The sequence below is a fragment of the Prunus dulcis genome, chromosome 4, assembly GCF_902201215.1.
Source record: "Prunus dulcis chromosome 4, ALMONDv2, whole genome shotgun sequence".
NCBI lineage: Eukaryota > Viridiplantae > Streptophyta > Magnoliopsida > Rosales > Rosaceae > Prunus > Prunus dulcis.
In genome coordinates, this window is record NC_047653.1 from 5559603 (window position 1) to 5582992 (window position 23390).

Sequence of the window (23390 nt, forward strand, 5' to 3'; positions counted from 1 at the left end):
CTGCACAGCACTCAACCTTTGAGGATTTGTGTTTGTGTTTATTATTATTTATAGATCGTTTAACACCCCCAAAAAATTATTAAGTATAGAGTAAATCAACCAGATTAATTAAAATCAAACGTGAATCCAAATTGAATTGTGAATGGAGCCAAGAATCTTGCAATATGGACCATATCATAGCTAATGTCATTCCTGTGAGTTTCTCAAAATTGCATAATTTCATGCCGATTTGATGTGTAGTGGATGTAATAATCAAGATTAGAAATCAGAAATGAGACATTGCATTCTGTGATTTCAAAGTAACCACTCAAATCTTTTGAGTGGATCTCAAATTCCTCTCCAATGGATGGTACTCGAACGTATTTGGCAACGTTCAAATTATACTCATACTCAAGCGGTTAAAATTCTACCCCGTTTGGTAAGTTAGACTGAACTATATATTTTCAATTCAAAGTATGTCTCGGACTAGATATGTGCCTTGGATCCAAGTCGAAGCCAGTCGTCCATCCTAAGAATCTAGAAGTAATGTACATATTTTAGACCTAAGAATCTAAGAATCTAAAAAAACATCTAAACATCTTTAAAAAGTTTCAATTTGAACTAACTTTAGACTCCCAAATATAATTTAAAGATTATATTGTACATGAAAAAATGTACCTACCAATAGATTTTTAGGAAACACCTCCTTTAGAAGTAATTTACATATTTATTGAGAATATGAGTTGTCAACTTTATAGTACCAACTAGATTCTAATATTTGTCACAATTCATCATGGTGTGCATAATTAGCCAATTAAAAAAAAGCTATTAAACTTGGCAGTGGGCACGATGTGTTTGGAGAAAGTCCACAGACTTTTTCTCTGAAATGATGATGACTTGGTTGGTGAGTAGTCCGCACATAAGTAGCGCATAAGATGAAGACAAGACTTGGCATTTAGGAGCAGGTCAGGCGTTGGTAAATATTATTGAATTCTTTTAATAATTCTAAAACTCAGTATTTAGCTAAACAGAATATCTTGCAGCATTTGTAGTTGAATGTTCAAAGTTGACTTTTTGGCGTGCCAATAATATTGCAGCATATTGGACTTAGGCTCTGGCCCTTTATAAACCCAACATTCCAAGCTTTCTGAACATCACTACTTTGCTAACTCCAACAAACAGTTTGAGAGCACAAAACCATGGAGACCCTTTACCTTGCCTTGTCTTTGGGTGCTGCTTTTTTAGCGTTTATCATCTTTGCATTCAAAGGCAAATCAGATGATGGCAAGAGCCTTCCACCAGGGAGCATGGGGTGGCCTATTGTGGGTGAAACTCTGGAGTTTCTGTTTGGGAAGCCAGAAATCTTTGTGTCCAAGAGGATGAAGAGGTACTCCCCTGAAATCTTCAAGACCAAGATTCTTGGAGAGAAAACTGCTGTTATTTGTGGCCCTAATGGACACAAATTTCTGTTTTCCAATGAGCAGAAGTACTTCACAGCTTTTCGACCACATTCCATGCAAAAGATGTTTCGTTCGTACAAGGCTCCTGCAGCAGCAGCTGCTGCTGCTGCTCCTCCAGCAGTAGCACAACCTGCTCGTGACGAAGAAGCCAAAGTGTTGAGGTCACCGGGGTTTTTGAAGCCCGAAGCATTGGTAAGGTACTTGGGGGTAATGGACTCTATCACCCAAGTACAGATGAAGGCCTACTGGGAAGGCAAAGATGAGGTAGAGGTGTACCCTCTGACCAAGACCCTCACTCTAGGCCTTGCCTGCAAATTCTTCTTGGGCATAGATGAGCCAGACAGAATTGCAAGGTTTGTGAGCAATTTCGATGATGTGACTGTTGGGATGCATTCACTTATTCTGAATTTCCCAGGAACAACATTCTACAAAGCAACCAAAGCAGCCGATGAACTTCGAAGGGAGTTGAAGATTGTGATTCAGGAGAAGAAGGCTGCAATGGCATCAGGAGCTCCCATGCATGACATATTGTCACATATGATTGTGGCAAGTGACCCAACTGGCAAACACATGCCAGAGGCTGAGGTTGCTGATAAGATCATGGGTTTGCTGACAGCAGGATACAGCACTGTGGCTACTGCCATGACTTTCTTCATGAAATATGTTGGAGAGAGGCCAGACATTTATGCCAAAGTCCTAGCTGGTAATAATCACCTCAACTTTACCTTACTAATTGATTTTCAATAATTGAAATTGGAGCTTTGGTTATTTTTTGGTGCTTAATTTGATTTGTCATGTAAAAACCAGAACACAAGGAGATTGCAGACTCAAAGAAGCCTGGACAATTTTTGGAGTGGGATGACATCAACAAGATGAAGTACTCATGGAATGTATTGTATGAAGTGATGAGATTCACACCACCACTTCAGGGGACATTCAGAGAAGCCTTGACTGATTTCACCTACGCTGGTTACACCATCCCAAAGGGCTGGAAGGTAAATATGTCACCTATGCTGTTAAATTTTTTAGGGAGATTCACTATTATACCATGGGCCCAAATTATAAAAATACCATATATGAAATGAACTTTAGAAACACACCCACAGCCTATTTACAACATAACAAATAGGCTTTAACTTCTTATAAATTGCAAAACTGCCATCAATTTATTAAAACAAGCCCAAACCCAAAATCTCATAAAAATACCCAAAACACTCAATAGGGCATCAAAGTAATTTAATAATCAATATTAAATTCAATAAGATCAGCTGTCATTTTTTGGGTTTGTTTATAGAAATTCAATAGTGTAGGGTTTATTTATAATATTAGTGCTAAGAATGGGTATATCACTAAATATCTCAATTTTTTACTGATAACTTGTTCATATTTTGTCTGCCTTTTTAGCATTTGGATTGAAACTAAAATCTTAAATATTATTCTTATGCAGGTGTATTGGACTGTAAGTACAACAAACATGAACCCAAAGTACTTTCCCAACCCAGAAAAGTTTGACCCCTCAAGATATGATGACTTGAATGCATTCCCAGCTTTCACATTTGTTCCATTTGGAGGAGGACCAAGAATGTGTCCTGGCAAAGAGTATGCAAGGCTTGCAATTCTCACTTTTGTTCACAATGTGGTGATGAGGTTCAAATGGGAAGTATTGTTCCCTAAGGAGAAGATCACTGGCGACATGATGCCTACCCCAGAGAAAGGACTTCCGGTTCGCCTTATACGTCACTAGGCATCCATCTGTTATGAAATTTTCTGTGTTTTGAAATACCGTCCTTATTTGTTTCCCTTCAGGTAATGATGCAATGATGTGATCATTACCTCATAACTAAATGAGTAACCCTTTTTTATTTGTATATTTGGAATTGGAAGTTCATTAGAAGAGATAATAATAAATATACGTTTTATTAATTTGTTGATTTGGCCATCACTTTCTTCTGCAACCTCTCTGCAGAACAGGAAGAAGTATAAATAAACCATATGTTATAACTTTAATCTTGAAATGTGAATGAGTGGTTTGGTTTGCCATGGATGGCGTTCTAAAGTTGGTTTTCAGTTTACTGTAGACTAATTAATAAATTATTGTTCAAGTTGGTTGTAAAAAAAAAAAAGACAGATAAATCACTAGTTCTTGGTTTTTTTTTTAGAACCTTTCCTATTGTGAAGGGCGATAGTATTGCTAAACTTACACACACTACACGGATGCTATGACTTGAACACATGACTTTTCTTGAAAAGAGCAATTGTTCCAAACCACTACACTAGTTCTTAGTTATCTAAAGACAATTGGCCATTTTTAACATTTCAGCTATGATGCTTTTCATTTAGAGCATGATCAATGGAGTCGTTTTGAATTTTTTAGAGCATGACTCTTCGGCCATTTTGACTCTACTTTTGGTTCTACTTTGGACCACCACATTTTAAAAACAGACGTTCAAAGAACTCAGTCCAGCAATAAACTTCTAAATATTGGGTCATCATGCCACAAATTATAGAAGTTAAACAAGGAAAAACAATTTGGTATTGCTTCTTTAGTAATGGACACCATCAGGAGACAGATTTGAGCTGTGACCATAAACCTTTTCATGCAGCACATAACTGGTAATAACATTTGCAAGTTGCAATATTTCTTGGTACCACATGTTTTTTCATTTCTTGATGCAGTTCTGCCTTTTGGGGTTGAATCTGTTAGGGACAGGAACCAGAATCAGAGTAGCTAAAAATAAATTTTAGAATGGCCTCTCCTTCCTTAGTTTTATTTATTTATTTATTCCCCCTAGATTCTAATATTTGGCAGAATTCATCTTGGCGCTGAGTTAACATATGTTTGGACTTTGGAGAAGCCCACAGAGTTTTCCTTTGCACTGATGACTTGTGGGTGGGCAGAACCCACTGTAACTGGAACAAGAATACAAGCCATGGTAGGGTATCAATTATTTTTTATATTTTTTATTTAATACAAGACCACTGATCTAGACCCCGTTGGCGTTGGCGGGCATAAATTGGTTTAGCAAGTCATATTGTTGCCTGTAAAAAGTAACACTCTTTAAATATTAAAAAGCTCAAGACCCATCAAACCAACTTAAACAGAAAATCTTGCAGTATTTCTAGTGGAAACATGATTGCCATAAGCCAAGCCTTGGTATCTTTAACGGAGCAAATAACCATGTGTTTGTGAAACTCTACTGGTAGACATGTGAATATTTTATTAATGTTACGCATATGGATAGTTGAATAATTTATATGAAAACAAGTCCATCTTTGGAATATTCAAACTTGACAACTTTTGGCTGCGAACTCAAAGTTAGACTTTGACGCAGTAGGACCTGCCTGGCCCTATATAAACCAACCCTTCCAAGCTCCATAAACATCACTCCCTGCTTAGCCTCTCTTCCTAAACATCACTGTTTTCTTAGCTTCAATCAATCTCAGCTAACAGTTTGAGACTTGATCAACAACAACCATGGAAACCCTTTACCTTATCCTATCTTTAGGTGCTGCTTTTTTAGCTCTAACCATCTTTGCATTCAAAGGGAAATCAGATGATGGCAAAAACCTTCCACCAGGGAGCATGGGGTGGCCTATTGTGGGTGAAACTCTGGAGTTTCTGTTTGGGAAGCCAGAAATCTTTGTGTCCAAGAGGATGAGGAGGTACTCCCCTGAAATCTTCAAGACCAAGATTCTTGGAGAGAAAACTGCTGTTATTTGTGGTCCTAATGGACACAAATTTCTGTTTTCCAATGAGCAGAAGTACTTCACAGCTTTTCGACCACATTCGATGCAAAAGATGTTTCGTTCGTATAAGGCTCCTGCAGCAGCTGCTGCTGCTGCTGCTCCTCCAGCTGTAACCCAACCTGCTCGTGACGAAGAAGCCAAAGTGCTGAGGTCACCGGGGTTTTTGAAGCCCGAAGCATTGGTAAGGTACTTGGGTGTAATGGACTCTATCACCCAAGTACAGATGAAGGCCTATTGGGAAGGCAAAGATGAGGTAGAGGTGTACCCTCTGACCAAGACCCTCACTCTAGGCCTTGCCTGCAAATTCTTCTTGGGCATAGATGAGCCAGACAGAATTGCAAGGTTTGTGAGCAATTTCGATGATGTGACTGTTGGGATGCATTCACTTATTCTGAATTTCCCAGGAACAACATTCTACAAAGCAACCAAAGCAGCCGATGCACTTAGAAGGGAGTTGAAGACTGTGATTCCGGAGAAGAAGGCTGCAATGGCATCAGGAGCTTCCATGCATAACGTATTATCACATATGCTTGAGGCTACTGACCAAACTGGCAAACACATGCCTGAGGCTGAGATTGCTGACAAGATCATGGGTTTGCTCACAGCAGGATACAGCACTGTGGCTACTGCCATGACTTTCTTCATGAAACATGTTGGAGAGAGGCCCGACATTTATGCCAAAGTCCTAGCTGGTAATTAATCACCTTAACTTCACCTCCCTAAATTAATTTTCAATACTTCATTGGAACTTTGGTTATTTCTTGTTTGTGCTAAAATGTGATTTGTCTTGGAAAAACTAGAGCATAAAGAGATTACATACTCAAAGAAGCCTGGGGAATTTTTGGAGTGGGAAGACATCAACAAGATGAAATACTCATGGAATGTAATGTATGAGGTGATGAGATTCACACCACCACTTCAGGGGACATTCAGAGAGGCCTTGACTGATTTTACCTATGCTGGTTACACCATCCCAAAGGGCTGGAAGGTGTATATGTCACACTCATATAGTAAATTTTTACAGTTTTGAAGAGTGAAATTTATTTTGCACATCTGTCAAATAATAATTTCTTTGCTTAGAACTAAAGTTTTTTACTTCCATTTGTTTGCAGGTATATTGGACTGTTAGTACAACAAACATGAACCCAGAGTACTTTCCCAACCCAGAAAAGTTTGACCCCTCAAGATATGAAGACTTGAATGCATTCCCAGCTTTCACATTTGTTCCATTTGGAGGAGGACCAAGAATGTGCCCTGGCAAAGAGTATGCAAGGCTAGCCATACTCACTTTTGTTCACAATGTGGTGATGAGGTTCAAATGGGAAGTGCTATTTCCTAACGAAAAGATCACAGGTGACATGATGCCGACACCGGAGAAAGGACTTCCGGTTCGTCTTCATCGTCACTAGGCATCAGATTATTTTGAAATATTCTTCCTTTTTTTTTGGTTGGTTGTAATATCATGTGATATTGGTATCCCCTTTTCTATTTGTATATTTCATGTTGAACTAGAAGAGATAATAAATATACATTTGAGCCTCATTGGTGTTATATATGTTGACTTTGGCCCATATATTTGGTAGGTGAATGAGTGAAAAAGCTATCTTCAAACTACAATTGGAAAATCTATTTCTTTTTTACCTCCATTAAATGGTCATCTATGATCACTACTCAATTACCTGGTGTACATCATGTTGTGGCTAGCAACTTCCAACCAAACGATAGAACCATACAATACAGGGTTTAATATGCCATACTAATTTGGGAATAATACCATTTCCCCCAATCATCCAAACAAGTCCGCATCCAAGTCTCCCACACAAAAATTTAGGACGCTATGGGAATTAGGGGGCATCAAACAGGCGGATCCAAATGGTAAGTAATTGTGATTTTGGTTCGGTTTTGAAAATCAATAAGTTAAAGCGGTCTCAAAACTGAACGACATTGTATTGTGTTGTTTCAGTCTTATTATACACAGCTCTAAATTGAACCAAATTGTTCATTGCTGATTTTATTTGTACTTATCTGAAAATATTAGGTTGTAACTAATAACTAACATCATTAAATCATTATTTTGTTACTTTGAAAATAAAAAGGATGTTAGAATGTTGTAGAATTAGACTAACTTAAAAAATATGCAACACAAAAAAGAAAAAAGAAAAAAAATAATTGGGCTTAAGCCCAAACCGCCCAAACAAAATCAAACTGCACATCTAGCAATTAGTCACATTGTTTCTTTCTTCTTCGTCGTTCTCCGTTCTTCCCTCCCAAACACCCGATATAAACCCTAGCCAGAACCAGCCCTGATAATTGAAACATGGATTTTTCCAGCTGGCGTGTAATTGTTGTTAGGTGATTGATCAAGGGGCAATCCCCTCACGGTGTATTGTTGTTGTCATACATGAGGTGACGGTAGGTTTCGCACTAGTACTGGTGTAACAGCAGCTAAATCATCCATGGAATTTGAGAGAGTGAGAGTTGATAGTCCGGAGACAGTGAGACTTGTTTAGCTTGGAAGCTAGAGAAGAGAATTTTTAATACGGGGAAAAATTTTCCCCCAGTCGTTAAAATTATTCTTAGATATACAAAAGAAGTAAGACATAATACAATGCTGCCAGATGCCTAAAGATTAGAAACAATGGAGAGCCTAGCCACTCGCTGAGCCTAGCCAGCTGCTACTATGGTACCACCAAAGATGGAGGCTGCCACCAGCAACCACTTCTGCTGTGATGGGCAGTACAAGTGTTCCAAAACAGAGAAAACTTCGTATTAGTTCGATTCCTAGTGACATGTAAGGCGAACCGGAAGTCCTTTCTCTGGTGTCGGCATCATGTCACCTGTGATCTTTTCGTTAGGAAATAGCACTTCCCATTTGAACCTCATCACCACATTGTGAACAAAAGTGAGTATTGCTAGCCTTGCATATTCTTTCCCAGGGCACATTCTTGGTCCTCCTCCAAATGGAACAAATGTGAAAGCTGGGAATGCACTCAAGTCATCATATCGTGAAGGGTCAAACTTTTCTGGGTTGGGAAAGTACTCTGGGTTCATGTTTGTTGTACTAACAGTCCAATATACCTGCATAAGAAAAATATTTAAGGTTTTAGTTTCAATCCAAAAGCTAATAAAGCAGACAAAAAGTGAACAAGTTTTTCACAGCATAAATTTTTTAACAGCATCGGTGACATATTTACCTTCCAGCCCTTTGGGATGGTGTAACCAGCATAGGTGAAGTCAGTCAAGGCTTCTCTGAATGTCCCCTGAAGTGGTGGTGTGAATCTCATCACTTCATACAATACATTCCATGAGTACTTCATCTTGTTGATGTCATCCCACTCCAAAAATTGTCCAGGCTTCTTTGAGTCTGCAATCTCCTTGTGTTCTGGTTTTTACATGACAAATCAAATTAAGCACCAAAAAATATCCAAAGCTCCAATTTCAATTATTGAAAATCAGTTAGTAAGGTAAAGTTGAGGTGATTATTACCAGCTAGGACTTTGGCATAAATGTCTGGCCTCTCTCCAACATATTTCATGAAGAAAGTCATGGCAGTAGCCACAGTGCTGTATCCTGCTGTCAGCAAACCCATGATCTTATCAGCAATCTCAGCCTCAGGCATGTGTTTGCCAGTTGGATCACTTGCCACAATCATATGTGACAATATGTCATGCATGGGAGCTCCTGATGCCATTGCAGCCTTCTTCTCCTGAATCACAATCTTCAACTCCCTTCGAAGTTCATCGGCTGCTTTGGTTGCTTTGTAGAATGTTGTTCCTGGGAAATTCAGAATAAGTGAATGCATCCCAACAGTCACATCATCGAAATTGCTCACAAACCTTGCAATTCTGTCTGGCTCATCTATGCCCAAGAAGAATCTGCAGGCAAGGCCTAGAGTGAGGGTCTTGGTCAGAGGGTACACCTCCACCTCATCTTTGCCTTCCCAATAGGCCTTCATCTGTGCTTGGGTGATCGAGTCCATTACCCCCAAGTACCTTACCAATGCTTCGGGCTTCAAAAACCCCGGTGACCTCAACACTTTGGCTTCTTCGTCACGAGCAGGTTGTGCTACTGCTGGAAGAGCAGCAGCAGCAGCTGCTGCTGCTGGTGCCTTATACGAACGAAACATCTTTTGCATGGAATGTGGTCGAAAAGCTGTGAAGTACTTCTGCTCATTAGAAAACAGAAATTTGTGTCCATTAGGACCACAAATAACGGCAGTTTTCTCTCCAAGAATCTTGGTCTTGAAGATTTCAGGGGAGTACCTCCTCATCCTCTTGGACACAAAGATTTCTGGCTTCCCAAACAGAAACTCCAGAGTTTCACCCACAATAGGCCACCCCATGCTCCCTGGTGGCAGGTTCTTGCCATCATCTGATTTGCCTTTGAATGCAAAGATGATAAACGCTAAAAAAGCAGCACCAAAAGACAAAGCAAGGTGAAGGGTCTCCATGGTTGTTGCTGATCAAGCCTCAAATTGTTAGCTGAGATTGGCTTATGTTTAGGAAGAGAAGCTAAGCAGGGAGTGATGTGTAGGAGCTTGGAAAGTTTGGTTTATATAGGGCCAGATCCCACTCTGTCAAAGTCTAACTTGGAGGTAGCACGCCAAAAGTAGTCAATTTTGAACATTTGGGAGGACTAATTCTCATTAATTAAATATTCATACATCTACAAAAGGTAGTATAATATTACAATACAAACACATGGTGACTTGATCCGTTGCTCAAAGAATTGATGCCCACCAACCAGGTTACTGGTCATCAATGCATAGAAAAGTCCGTAGGCCACACTCGCATTTCCATCCTTCAGGCTCATAATTTGCATATGGTGGTCTTGAGCCAAGCCTGCTCAGCCCTCTATACTTTCCTTCATTTTCATCATGTACTGGAAGTCCTTCAATGCCCTCAACTACCTAAAAGACATACACTTATTGTAAAAGATAACCAAAAACTAATTAAAACCCAGGTAGGGAGAGCCTGAAATGTACGTATTTTGGGTCAAAGGTAGCATCTTGGGGATGTGGGTTTTGGTCTTGATCAGCTATGTATAGAAACTAATTAGTAACATGAGATATAAGAAAAAGCATATGGGGTGAAGAAGGAGTGCGAGGGTTTTGTTTGATTCTAATCAAGCTGTCTAGAAAGGTTGCAAAAAAAAAAAAAAAAAACATAAATAAATAAATAAAATTACAATTGGAAAAGAATAAAGAAAGAGGGAGGTTCTCTGGTGCCACCAGCAATCACTTCTGCTGTGATGCAGAAAGAAATGCTGAAAATGTGGTACCACGAAATGTTGCAAATGTTATTGGAATTGTCTGTTTTTTTTTTAATGTGGTGTTCCAAAGTAGAACCAAAAGTAGAGTCAAAATGCTCTAAATGAAAAGCATCATGGCCGAAATGGTTTCTCATTTCTTGTTTAAACTTAGTAACTTGTTGCATGATATATATTAGTGGAAGGCATATACTTCTTGTTTTTTGCTTCCTTCAAGTCACCCAGTATAAATCAAAAGTTAAAAATCGCCAACCGTCTTTACATTTGCAGGAGTTATTGTGATTCTTAACTAAGAACTAGTGATTTATCTTTCTGTATTCTTACAACCAACTTGAGCAATAATTTATCAGTTGGTCAACAGTAAACTGAAAGTCAAATTTAGAAGGCTATCCATGGAAAACCACTCATTCACCTTTGAAGATTCAAAGTTATAACATATGGTTTATTTATACCACTTCCAGTTCTGCAGAGAGGTTGCAGAAGAAAGTGATGGCCAAGTCTCTCAAAATGTATATTTATTATTATCACTTCTAATTCAACTTGAAATTTACAAATGAAAAAAAGTGTCACTCATTTAGTTTTCTCATTATGTAGAAACTGATTTTCCCTTAGCCATTCATATGATCATTATACAAAAAATATATACAAGTATGTAGAGAACAATATACAGTTACAACAAGCCATTATTATAAACATATAATATGGAGTTATGGCCTAACAACAACATAACTGACAACTGATCATTTCCTATCATTAGTAGGATTAAATATTGTAACTGAAATACTATTGTAACTCCCTAATACTCCCCCGCAAATCGAGCGCGCACAACATAGCAAGATTTGAATGAAGAAACTACATGGTGATGGAGATTGCGGCAGTAGTCAGCTGTAGTAGTCTAGTAAGGAGAACCAAAAAGAAGAACTCCAATCTCCAGAGTTGCAACAACAACATGAGAGAAACAAAGTAAACATAACGCCCATTGAAAGGCAGCAAGTGAAGGAGAGCATGGGCTCATGGAAGGAATGAATAAAATGACGGGCTGACATACAAGTCAAATGTACCTAGGAAACAACTTTAGGCACCTGAGAAACATAACGCTACCTAGGAATCACCCTCTAGGTACGATAAAGAGAAATAGACAATGTTGTAAAGAAAAATGAGAAAGAAAAGTAATTCAGACAAGTGCATTTTTTTATTTATAAATATAATAAAGATGAGGAATGGAAACAAAAGAAAATTCATCACATGGAAAGCAGAAAGGGATGCGTGCAGAGAGAAAAGAAGGAATATTTGAAGGGAATAAAGAGGGCTTAAGAAAGGGTGCAGCACAGCAGTAGAGTATAGGAGGTGAAACTAACTTGGGACACCGAGAAAAGAAAACAAGAGCATGAGCAAGTTTGAATTTCAAAGCACTATAGAAACAATAAGGTATGGGGAAGAAAACCACGGGGGAACAGAGAAGTAATAAAGAAAATATTATCACAAGAGGATAGAGGCCCATATAGATTAAAATATAGAGTGATTGACCCAAAAAACAATAATAAGAAATAAAGGAGGAAACCAAATGAGACAGAGAAAGTAGTCAAGAGAGGGAGAGAGAACAAGATGCAAGAGACAATCCATGAAAAGGAAAGGAAACTTAAGATTCCAGAGACAACCCATGACAGGGAGAGAAAAAACACAATTGAAAAGAAGAGAAGAGAATACCACATTAACGTAAAAGAATTATAAAGAAAAGAAGACAATACCCGAGTAAACAGAGAAGAAGAAAGACAGCGCAAGAGAGCATTGAAGAAGACAGAGACCAACAGTAAAATCAAAGAAAGAGTGATGCAGGACGCATATGACCTAAATTTATTAGTTTCCTAATATATTTGTTAGTTTCCTGGATTCTCTAGTTTTCCAAATTCTAGTAGGATTTCTACTTTTCCAGGTTTTCAGATTTCTAGTTTGAAGTTTCCTATTTCATTTGGGTTAAGATTTCTGTTTAAGCAAGGGATTTTTATCCTATTATGTCTAGGTTTTAGTTTACTATAAATACCCCCATGTAGTTCTTTAAAATTCAGATTTGGATATTGAGTCTCTTAAAACTATGTGATTTATGTTCTTCATTCTTGGTTCTCTGATTTCGGTCCTTTCTTTGGTCCCTTTGATCTATATTTTCGTCTCCTCGACCTCCTATATTATTCTATGTTCTATTGTTTAAGTGTTTACTCTAAATCTATGAGCTGTTCTACATCAAAGAGATTGGGCTTAAGAGGGGAGGAGAACACAAGTTGAGCATAGATAAAACGTGAGAGGCCGATACCAAAGTAGCAACACAATGATAGGGCTTGAGTGGCCGATACCAAGTCGGCAACATAGAGGAAGATACAAGGGCTGTGCAAAGGGAACATCAGCTGTGTAGCATGGTAGAGAAGGCTCGGTGAGCGTTGACGAGGCTCACGGAGGAAAAAGAGAGGGCTCGATGAGCGATGACAGGTAGCATCAACAAACAAGGAGAAAGTATGGAAACCGCAATAGAGAAACCATCAGAAATACATGAGAGAAAGAACCCACAATTGCAGACCAGGATAAGGCTTGACGAGCGTTGACAAGGCGCACGGAGGTGAGAGAGACAGCAAGATGGAGACAAAGAAGTGGAGAGATATTTCAAGTGGAGAAACCAACGATAGAGAGGTGTGGTCTCTGAAGGAAAGGAAAAGTTTGTTGCTCGGTTTCAACAGAGAGAAGTGGCCCAACATTGATGGAAAACAAGGGGCTAGAGAGCCAAAAAAGGGATAGGTAGCGGCTGTGTAAGAGAACAACAACGGCAGGATAGCATAACATGAGAGAGATAAAAGCCGGTGAAGAGAAGACTCGGTGAGCGGTGACGAGGCTCACGGAGGAAACATAAATCTGGTCATCATGGCCAAGGGAGATAAATGGAGCTGTCGTGGGTTGCCACGAGAGAGCTCGATGGAGGAGACGGTCCGCAATGAAGACGGCGCTGCAGTGACACAAAAATAACAGGCTAACAGAAGAAAGGGTTGTAGTGGTAGGGGTGGCTACAACTAAGGTGGAAAGAAAAAACATATTCATCTTTGAGAAGAAGAGAGGAAAAAGCACTATACATACAAACACCCTTATGGGTGAGGAGTGAGAAGCGCCAATGACTCTCAATGTTGGCAACTGGAGGATCGCTAGTCGGCGTTAACCATTAGCTCTGATACTATATATAGAAATTGATTTTCCCTTAGCCATTCATATGATCATTATACAAAGTATATATACAAGTCTGTAGAGAACAATCTACAGTTACAACAAGCCATTATTATAAACATAAATATGGAGTTATGGCCTAATAACAACTTAACTGACAACTGACCATTTCCTACCATTAATATGATTGACTGTTGTAACTGAAATACAATTGTAACTCCCTAATACATTACCTGAAGGCTGAAGGGGGGAAACCAATAGAACAGTATTTCAAAACACAGAAAATTTCATAACAGATTGATGCCTAGTGACGCATAAGGCGAACAGGAAGCCCTTTCTCTGGGGTAGGCATCATGTCGCCAGTTATCTTTTCCTTAGGGAACAACACTTCCCATTTGAACCTCATCACCACCACATTGTGAACAAAAGTGAGTATGGCTAGCCTTGCATACTCTTTGCCAGGGCACATCCTTGGTCCTCCTCCAAATGGAACAAATGTGAAAGCTGGGAATGCATTCAAGTCATCATATCTTGAGGGGTCAAACTTTTCTGGGTTGGGAAAGTACTCTGGGTTCATGTTTGTTGTACTAACAGTCCAATATACCTGCAAACAAATCAAAGTAAAAACTTTAGTTCTAAGCAAAGAAATTACTATTTGACAGAGGTGAAAAATAAATTTCACTTTTCACAGCAGTTAAAAAGTGTGATATGAGTGTGACAGATATACCTTCCAGCCCTTTGGGATGGTGTAACCAGCGTAGGTGAAATCAGTCAAAGCCTCTCTGAATGTCCCCTGAAGTGGTGGTGTGAATCTCATCACCTCATACAATACATTCCATGAGTATTTCATTTTGTTGATGTCTTCCCACTCCAAAAATTGTCCAGGCTTCTTTGAGTCTGCTATCTCCTTGTGTTCTGGTTTTTACAAGACAAATCAAAGTTTTAGCACAAATAACAAATAACCAAATCAATGAACAATTGAAAAACAGTTAGTAAGGTGAAGTTGAGGAGATTAATTACCTGCTAGGACTTTGGCATAAATGTCTGGCCTCTCTCCAACATATTTCATGAAGAAAGTCATGGCAGTAGCCACAGTGCTGTATCCTGCTGTCAGCAAACCCATGATCTTATCAGCAACCTCAGCCTCAGGCATGTGTTTGCCAGTTGGATCACTTGCCACAATCATATGTGACAATATGTCATGCATGGGAGCTCCTGATGCCATTGCAGCCTTCTTCTCCTGAATCACAATCTTCAACTCCCTTCGAAGTTCATCGGCTGCTTTGGTTGCTTTGTAGAATGTTGTTCCTGGGAAATTCAGAATAAGTGAATGCATCCCAACAGTCACATCATCGAAATTGCTCACAAACCTTGCAATTCTGTCTGGCTCATCTATGCCCAAGAAGAATTTGCAGGCAAGGCCTAGAGTGAGGGTCTTGGTCAGAGGGTACACCTCTACCTCATCTTTGCCTTCCCAATAGGCCTTCATCTGTACTTGGGTGATAGAGTCCATTACACCCAAGTACCTTACCAATGCTTCGGGCTTCAAAAACCCCGGTGACCTCAGCACTTTGGCTTCTTCGTCACGAGCAGGTTGGGTTACAGCTGGAGGAGCAGCAGCAGCAGCAGCTGCTGCAGGAGCCTTATACGAACGAAACATCTTTTGCATCGAATGTGGTCGAAAAGCTGTGAAGTACTTCTGCTCATTGGAAAACAGAAATTTGTGTCCATTAGGACCACAAATAACAGCAGTTTTCTCTCCAAGAATCTTGGTCTTGAAGATTTCAGGGGAGTAACTCCTCATCCTCTTGGACACAAAGATTTCTGGCTTCCCAAACAGAAACTCCAGAGTTTCACCCACAATAGGCCAACCCATGCTCCCCGGTGGAAGGTTTTTGCCATCATCTGATTTGCCTTTGAATGCAAAGATGGTTAGAGCTAAAAAAGCAGCACCTAGAGATAGGGTAAGGTAAAGGGTCTCCATGGTTGTTGCTGATCAATTCTCAAACTCTGAGCTGAGATTGATTGAGACTGAGCAAACAGTGATGTTTAGGAAGCTTGGAAATTTTGAACATTTAGAAGGACTAGTTTGTCATATATAATGATAAATAATCCATATACGCACCATTGATTCATACATTTGCAAAGAGAGTTATGATATTTACACTACAAACATATGGTCTTGAGTTGGTTTCCCCCTTCTTTTTTTTATTTAACTACAAATGCTGCAAGATTTTTTTTGTAACAATCTGTTAAGTTGGTTTGGTAGGTCTTGAGTTTTTTTACTTACGAAGAGTTTTACTTTTTACAGAAACATGAGTTGCTTGCTTACACAATTGATGCCCTGCCTTGGCTGGTCTTCTCATTCACATGCATTGCATGAAACTGCGCACCAACGTAGTCACCGGCCCACTGGTCATCAATGTATAGACAAGACCGCAGGTTTCTCCAAATTTTAGAACTAGGGGTGAAGGAGTAATTTAAAGAAACAATAATAAAAAACACATATTCTCCACATTTATATTTCTAAAGGAGACATGAACTTAGCCAAGTTGGCTAGATCGGATGTGCTCCTCACTCTGTATCCCAGATCGAACCCTGCCGCGTAGTTTGAATTAAATTAAAGTAGAATATTGCTTGTATCAGTATTTAAATAAATAAATAAAAACTAATAAGGAGACAATTACCTAAAATTATTGCTAGGTTGCTCTTCAATGTTTTCTCATTTAAAGATAACTACTCAGAGGTTTTTTGGGTCAAACATTGTTGCTTCCTAAATCAAACTGTTGCCATAGGAAAGTAGCCTTGCTCGAGTTTGTTAACAAGTAACATCATCATCATCCATCTTCTGCATTATTCATCCAACCGACCTTGAAGAGCTCAAATCTGATTGGAAGCTGGTTAGACAACCAGCCATCCTGTCCTGGGTAACGTGTCCGCCTTCTTGCCACACACAGCTAAGAGCGTTGCACGGTGGACACGATTGGTTCAGTGTAGGATTAATTAGTCGTAGTATCACAACTTAATTGCAGTAGTTGTAAGGATTCATCAGACTGTCAAATTTGGAATGATAAAATTTGGAATGTCATGTCATTACCTCAAAACTAAGTTATATAACCCCTTCTCAATTTTGTATTTTTTTCTGTGAAATTGAAGACCTGCAGTGGGAAGAGCTACTTCTTTTTTCCTCAATTTAATATAACTCTCACATTAATAGCTAGCAACTTCTAACCTTCTATAGTTGCCATGGTTGACCTACCAAAGCCTGACTCTCCATAAAATATCAACCACCTGATAAATTCTAACCTTCTATAGTTATCATGGTCGGACGGAATGTTGCAACTAATTATAGAAGGTGTAGAAAAACAAAAAAGACAGCATATCCTGGAAACTAACAACTTTGTTACTTGAAGCCATGTCCTGAAAACTTTTCTAAAACAAATATAGTATTACAATATTCTCCTTTATATGATTTGCTTTGTAAGTTGATAAAATTTACATTAAACGGATATATGATTACGGTGATGACGTGCACACCACATGCATTATCAAATACGTCGCAGAGAGGCCAACCTCTTTTCAAGATCCTCAACATCAGGAGATTCAGAACTGCATATAATTACAATAGAGTGTTAAAACCGATTGAAGTTAATATATAAGTTAGATAGTCCTGATTTCTTGGACTTCAGGGGTCCAAGAGATTTGTGGTCACTCACCATTGGATGTAAATTCAACGGTTCACTTACTATTGCACTCATTTTAAAAAACTTTTTTGAATCATTGGATTAATATTCAACGGTGGGTGACCACAATCTCTTGGACTCCTGTGGTCCAAGAGATCGGGACTGATAAGTTAGAACCTATTGGACACGAAATAAATTATTATGGCAACAGCTTTTATACAGCCATTTATGGCACCGATGCTTTCAGTCCACCACTAAATTATTATGGCAACAGCTTTTATACAGCCATTTATGGTACTGATGGCAACAAGGAAATAGCATTTGTACCTGGTAACAACATTTTCAGCATTTCTCGGAGCTACATTTGTAGCACTCCTCGGAGCTACATTTGCAGCACTCCTCGGAGCAACATTTTCAGTATTTCTTGATGCAATTCTGCCCTTTGGAGCTGAAGATAACTGTAAGGAACAAGAGGAAGATCACAGAGCAGTTAGTTTAAAACGAGAAAAAGAAAAAACAATAATAAAAGCAAAGTCATGGAAGCTATCAATCTCAAGGACGGGTACCTGGGATGCAATATCAACACCAATCTCATCAAGAACCTGAAACATGAAATATGCTTATTCTAGATTAATATGATAATGCTGATACTCCTGTACAAGAAAACAAAACTACAACTACGATGCCAATACTCCACCTGGTTAGTAAGCTCCTCAGTTTCCTCCTCAGCCTCATCTTTGTCCAGGGTTTCATCAATAGACTCTGACATCATCTCTATCTGCATAGAGGATAATATGACATTAAATTTTACACAAATGTTCACTATAGAACAAAACGTAGGCCAATTAGGAGACATCGCTTCTATCTGCATAAAGGACAATCTGATAATTACACTATAGAACAAAATGTGGGCCAATAAGGGAGGAAGTTGTTCAGTCAGTAGTGTTTGATTGTCCTGTCCAAAACTGAGTACAACTTTGTCAACTTTTTAAAGCGATAAAGGGTTTCAGTTTCAGATCTCTCGCATATATGTATTTGATCTAGTAAACCACATTTGATGAGTGTAATTTCCCTTAGACATACATGGTTGATTAATGTTGTGTGTTTCGTTTGATAAAAATCAGAATTACAATAACCAAGAATAATTCCGGAAATCCAATTCATCTCTCACATGTATGTACTGATCTAGTAAACCATATTGGGCGAGTGTAATTTCCTTTGGACAAGGTTGGTTCATGCTGTGTTTTCATTTGATCAAACCTAGCATTGGAATAACCAATAAATTATTCCAGGAAAACATTAGTAATACCGTCATGTCCATTTGAGCCGCCTGCTTCTGGAATTCCCTGATCACTTTAACTTGTTTTGCAGGTTCCATTTGCTGAAATGAAAAAAAAAAAATGATAATAATACTTTATTAATCTGAAAAGAAAAAATATTGGGCTAAAAAAATTAGAAACCTTGTGGTTGAATTACAATGAACTGTTTGACTCATAATATTTCTCAAACCATGCATTGTCAGAGATGGACGAGTAATCAAATATGATGGAAATGTACATAGTAATAAATAGTAATGCTGCAAATTTGTATCAAAACTGCCTCTTGAAATGCATACCTTGTTCATTGCCACCATTGCTTTAGTTGCACCTTTCATGCCTGTGGAAATAGAAGTGCTTGCGTATAATGCCTGCAAACATATTAAAAGTAAATAAACACCCAGAAAGTTTCTGGGCACATGATTTATATATCAAAATCTTTCAACCAAATTTAAAGCATAAAATGGTGACCTGTGTATGGGTAGCTACACCTCTTATTTGGGCACGACTTCCTTGCAAGTTAGTAATTTGTTGGCGTAGCCTAACGAGTTGACGAGCCAGGATTTTAGTGGCAGCCTGGATAAGACATATAAGGCATGATTGACAGGGTTTGGTCATACTTGTACATATCATCCATCTACATATACAAAAATTTCATCCTGCATAAATAATTTCTTTATATGGAGTTTGCAGATATGCGGTCTCTGTTTGTATAAAGGAGCATCATCTTATAGTTTGTTAAATTTCAAAAACATTGCAAAACAAGTCATATCAGTTTGGTAACCTATCAGTAATGGGGCAAATTTATGTAGGTTATTTTTCTCCTATATTTCATAATATCTGAAGTAGCATTCACTTGGCACTTACGATTGCTGGAGCCCTTCTTTTATGTTTTCTTTGTTATGTGTTCTTTCATTCATTTACAGCTGATGAAAGACTATATATAGTTTCAGATGGTTCCTCCTGCATCAATCTACATTCATTTCTGAATCAGTTAGCTATTCCTGTGGTGCAGTAACCAGCTTGCATCATTCCTAGACTGCTAATAATTGGAATGTAAAACATGGCACCAAAGAATGAACAGTTTCATTTTCCCCAAGAGTAACAATTAAGTGGTTGAAATAACAACTATTACGAGGAGAGAACAACTTAAACAGAATAGTAAGCTTGCCTCATTTCCAGTTTTAGCCGTTTTCTTGATCTCCGCCACCAATTTCTTTTCCTGAAATGCAGAAACACTAAAGACACTGAGGGAAGAATCTGGAAAATGAATCAATCAGAAGATTTAGGGTAACTGTAGCATATACCTCCAATTGAAGAGATGCGATCTCACGTTCAATACCTGCAAAAGAAAAAGGGGAGTGGGAGAGAAAAAGAAAAGTTAAAGCACCAAGTATTGTAGTTGCAATTTGATGCCTCCAACCAAAGAGTTGCAATATAATTTTAGCTGAAATACGCAGACCAAGTGTGGAACTTTTTGATTGACAAAATTGTTAAGTATAGCAACCCATAAGAAAGCATGAAAACTAAGACAATTGATAGCATCTTTTTTTCCTTTTTATTCAATTTTCAAAGGTAAAGAAGATAAGAAATGCCTAAAGCAAAGAACCATAAGCAAAAAACAAGCAGAATACAAATATGCACATCTCTAGTAAGGATCAGCCATTTTGAAGCATATTCAAACAAGATAAACAGAAGATCTTCTTTCAAAATTTCATCCTGACGCTCTAGAGCATACACATACCTCTGGTAGCAACACTCATTTCTCTTTTGCTTGTCCTCAGAGCCTCTGTTCAATTAGACAACCAACTTGTCAAAGTCATTCACAACTTTTGTCAACAAAAAGAAAAGCTGAAAAAACTAGAAAATCCACACAATCAAGTCTGAGAATAAAAAATATAAAAAAAAGAACCCCCAAACATTTGGTGGTTCGGTAAACCAACTTAAAATTCTGAAAATAGTAATGAACAAAAGTAAGAGTTAAATGAACTCTAAAAGTAGATGTATAGGCTCATCTAAGTAAACCCTGAACAATGAAAAACCTATTTCCAGTTCAACAATTCCTCAACCACCAAACACAGTTAAAATGGAAAACCCCTAATGGGGAAGAAATAATGAAACCCTAGAGAGAGAGAGAGAGAGAGAGAGAGAGAGAGAGACGGAAAAGATGAAACCTTTGGGGGAGGTCTTCTTCTTGAAGATGTTCATGGTGACCACTGAAGTTGAGAACTTGAGAGCAGAGAGAGTTAGACACCAAAGTCCAAACCAGTGGGGCAAAATCTTCTGAATCTTGTTTATAGGAGAGCGTGCAGTTTGTTCCCGGCTCCCTCGTAGCATAATCCAACGGCAATTTTCCAACTAGCCGTTACAATTCGTTTTGACTGTTTTGCCCTTCCTCATGGTGATTCACTTTTGCACCGAGCTACACATATTTTATGTCTTTTCCTTTTGGTCAATACACATATTTTATATCTACTAGATTCAGCTCCAATGTTCATTATTAATGTTTTTTGCTTAGGAATGTTCCACTACTTGCCATCATGATATTCAGGACCAAAAAAAATCATGACATTACTATATTGGATACAATAACGATCGATAATCTTATGATATTAGATATGCCAATACTTATTCTCATCATATCAAAACTAATTTTTAAAGATATCCATAGTTTTGTTGATATTTACGTATTTCCAAATAGGCATTAATTATAATTATTTTGTGATATTCTCTTTATTTTTGTAATTATTTCAAAAGTTTTATTAATTTTGATACAATTTCTCTTGATATCAATACGAAATTATCATATAATTGATAATACTTTAACTCAAAATTTGTCATGTTTTTTTTTTTTTTTTGAACAGATGTAAGAGTCAAAAGTTAAACCCATCTGGGCAAATCCGTCCCAAACGGTGTTGAGTTGGATGCAAGACTTTTCGAGGGCCTCCCTCTAAGAATTTTGTTGAATGTTTCCTCTTCTGGTGATGGGCTTTGCTTATCCTATCCTATATGGCATGTTTTGGGCTTGGCCTCTGTTCCTATTTAGAGAAACTCCATTTGGAATAAGAGATTTCAGGAAGGAAAATATAAAAAAAGGATTGACATTTCTTACAAAAACTACAAAAAAAATCTAATAGACCCTAACTCCCTAAGAGCAAATTCACCTCAAAAAGCTAAGGTAAGGCAAAGCAAGAGCTGCTATTATTCACGTTAATAGTGACAACCTTGCTTTTTTTTGTTCTACTCAAAAAGGCTAGGACAAGGATAAATACTATTCATTGTACTTTATTTCCTTTTTATTTTTTTAAATAACTTTGAACCATTAATTTTTATAAGCTTTTAGATAATATTTTCGGTTGCCACATGTCACTATTTATTATAAAATTATCACCTAAAATTTTAGATAAAATTTTCGGATAAGATTTTTTGTTTCCACATGTCCATCATTTTTCAGAAAAAATTTTCGGTTGAGATTCTAGGTTGCCATGTGTCTTATTTCAGATAACATTTTCGTATATTTATTATAAAAAAATTATAATCTCAGATTTCAAATAAGATTTTCACCCTTTAAAATTGCGCCACGTGTCCCATGTCAGATAAGATTTTCAAATATTTTTTTAAAAAAATTATAATCTCATATTTCAAATAAGATTTTCACCCTCTAAAATTGCACCACATGTCCCATGTCAGATAAGATTTTCAGATATTTAAAAACAAAATTATAATATCATATTTCATATAAGATTTTCACCCTTTAAAATTGGGCCACGTGTCCCATGTTAGATAAGATTTTCATATATTTAAAAAATATATATAATATCATATTTTAGATAAGATTTTCACCCTCTAAAATTACGCTACGTGTCATCTCTATCTTTTAAATCCCTCTATAAAATTACACCATCAACTCATACCTCTCACACCATATCTTATATATTCATTCATTTCTCAGATTTTACAAAACACATTCTACTCTCAATGTTAAACTTGAGGAGGGTGTTGGAGAGGCAAGAGCGAGAAGATGAAGAAATCCGGCTCAGACGTACTGAGGAAGATTGGGAGGCCGATGAAGAAGAGGAAGAAATGCTTGTAACAATGTGTATGCTTAATGAATCAAGGCAACACCACCGTCGTCGTGCCCCGAATATGGACAGACATAGGGAGTCTCGGGATAAGAATCTCTTGGAAGATTACTTTATCCCAAATTCGTTATATCATGTTTCTAAGTTTCTAGAGAGATATAGAATGCAGCCATATTTGTTCCAAAAAATCATGCATGATATTTGTAATTAAGACACATACTTAATTCAGAAGTACGATGCTGTTTGAGTTTTGGGTCTTCTCCCGGAGCAAAAACTTACAGCTGCTTTGCGGATGCTCGCCTATGGGGCATCTGCAGAGTAGGTGGATGAGATTGCAAGGATGAGAAAGTCAACCATCCTAGAGTGCTTTGTGAGATTCTGTGATGCAGTAGAAAATCTCTACAAGAAGGAGTACCTTGGCAAACCTACGCCTAGGGACCTCCAAAGGCTTCTACAAAAAGCTGAGGCTCGAGGTTTCCCAGGAATGATTGGAAGCATCGATTGCATGCACTGGCAGTGGAAGAATTACCAAACTATTTGGCAAGGAGATTATGGGAATCGAAAGGGCCAAAAAGTTATAATTCTAGAGGCCGTAGCTTCATTTGACACTTGGGTTTGTCATGCCTTCTTCGGAGTTGCCGGATCCCAGAATGA

General features: G+C 38.0%; 4 protein-coding genes across 4 annotated transcripts; 1 reads left to right on the plus strand and 3 right to left on the minus strand.

The window, feature by feature from the left end:
- The first annotated feature begins 1124 nt into the window (after positions 1-1124).
- On the plus strand, positions 1125-6728 carry LOC117624324. The gene is made up of 6 exons (XM_034355492.1): positions 1125-2142; positions 2247-2434; positions 2887-3175; positions 4904-5878; positions 5987-6174; positions 6299-6728. The coding sequence occupies exons 1-6, from the start codon at positions 1179-1181 to the stop codon at positions 6593-6595; spliced, it is 2901 nt and encodes a 966-aa protein (XP_034211383.1). The 5' UTR covers positions 1125-1178; the 3' UTR covers positions 6596-6728.
- Positions 6729-7693: 965 nt separating this feature from the next.
- On the minus strand, positions 7694-9696 carry LOC117624364 (beta-amyrin 28-monooxygenase-like). Its single transcript, XM_034355562.1, has 3 exons — positions 8673-9696; positions 8381-8568; positions 7694-8264 (listed from the first exon to the last, which is right to left on the minus strand). Exons 1-3 carry the CDS (start codon positions 9634-9636, stop codon positions 7968-7970), a joined length of 1449 nt encoding a protein of 482 aa, XP_034211453.1. The 5' UTR covers positions 9637-9696; the 3' UTR covers positions 7694-7967.
- A 4055-nt stretch (positions 9697-13751) lies between these two features.
- On the minus strand, positions 13752-15706 carry LOC117624361 (beta-amyrin 28-monooxygenase-like). The gene is made up of 3 exons (XM_034355559.1): positions 14676-15706; positions 14383-14570; positions 13752-14259 (listed from the first exon to the last, which is right to left on the minus strand). The coding sequence occupies exons 1-3, from the start codon at positions 15637-15639 to the stop codon at positions 13960-13962; spliced, it is 1452 nt and encodes a 483-aa protein (XP_034211450.1). The 5' UTR covers positions 15640-15706; the 3' UTR covers positions 13752-13959.
- Positions 15707-17037: 1331 nt separating this feature from the next.
- Positions 17038-20969, minus strand: LOC117624370 (vacuolar protein sorting-associated protein 2 homolog 2). The gene is made up of 11 exons (XM_034355567.1): positions 20829-20969; positions 20399-20443; positions 19962-19996; positions 19826-19876; positions 19126-19230; positions 18954-19025; positions 18648-18719; positions 18036-18116; positions 17905-17940; positions 17666-17796; positions 17038-17264 (listed from the first exon to the last, which is right to left on the minus strand). The coding sequence occupies exons 1-11, from the start codon at positions 20860-20862 to the stop codon at positions 17204-17206; spliced, it is 723 nt and encodes a 240-aa protein (XP_034211458.1). The 5' UTR covers positions 20863-20969; the 3' UTR covers positions 17038-17203.
- Positions 20970-23390: the final 2421 nt, after the last annotated feature.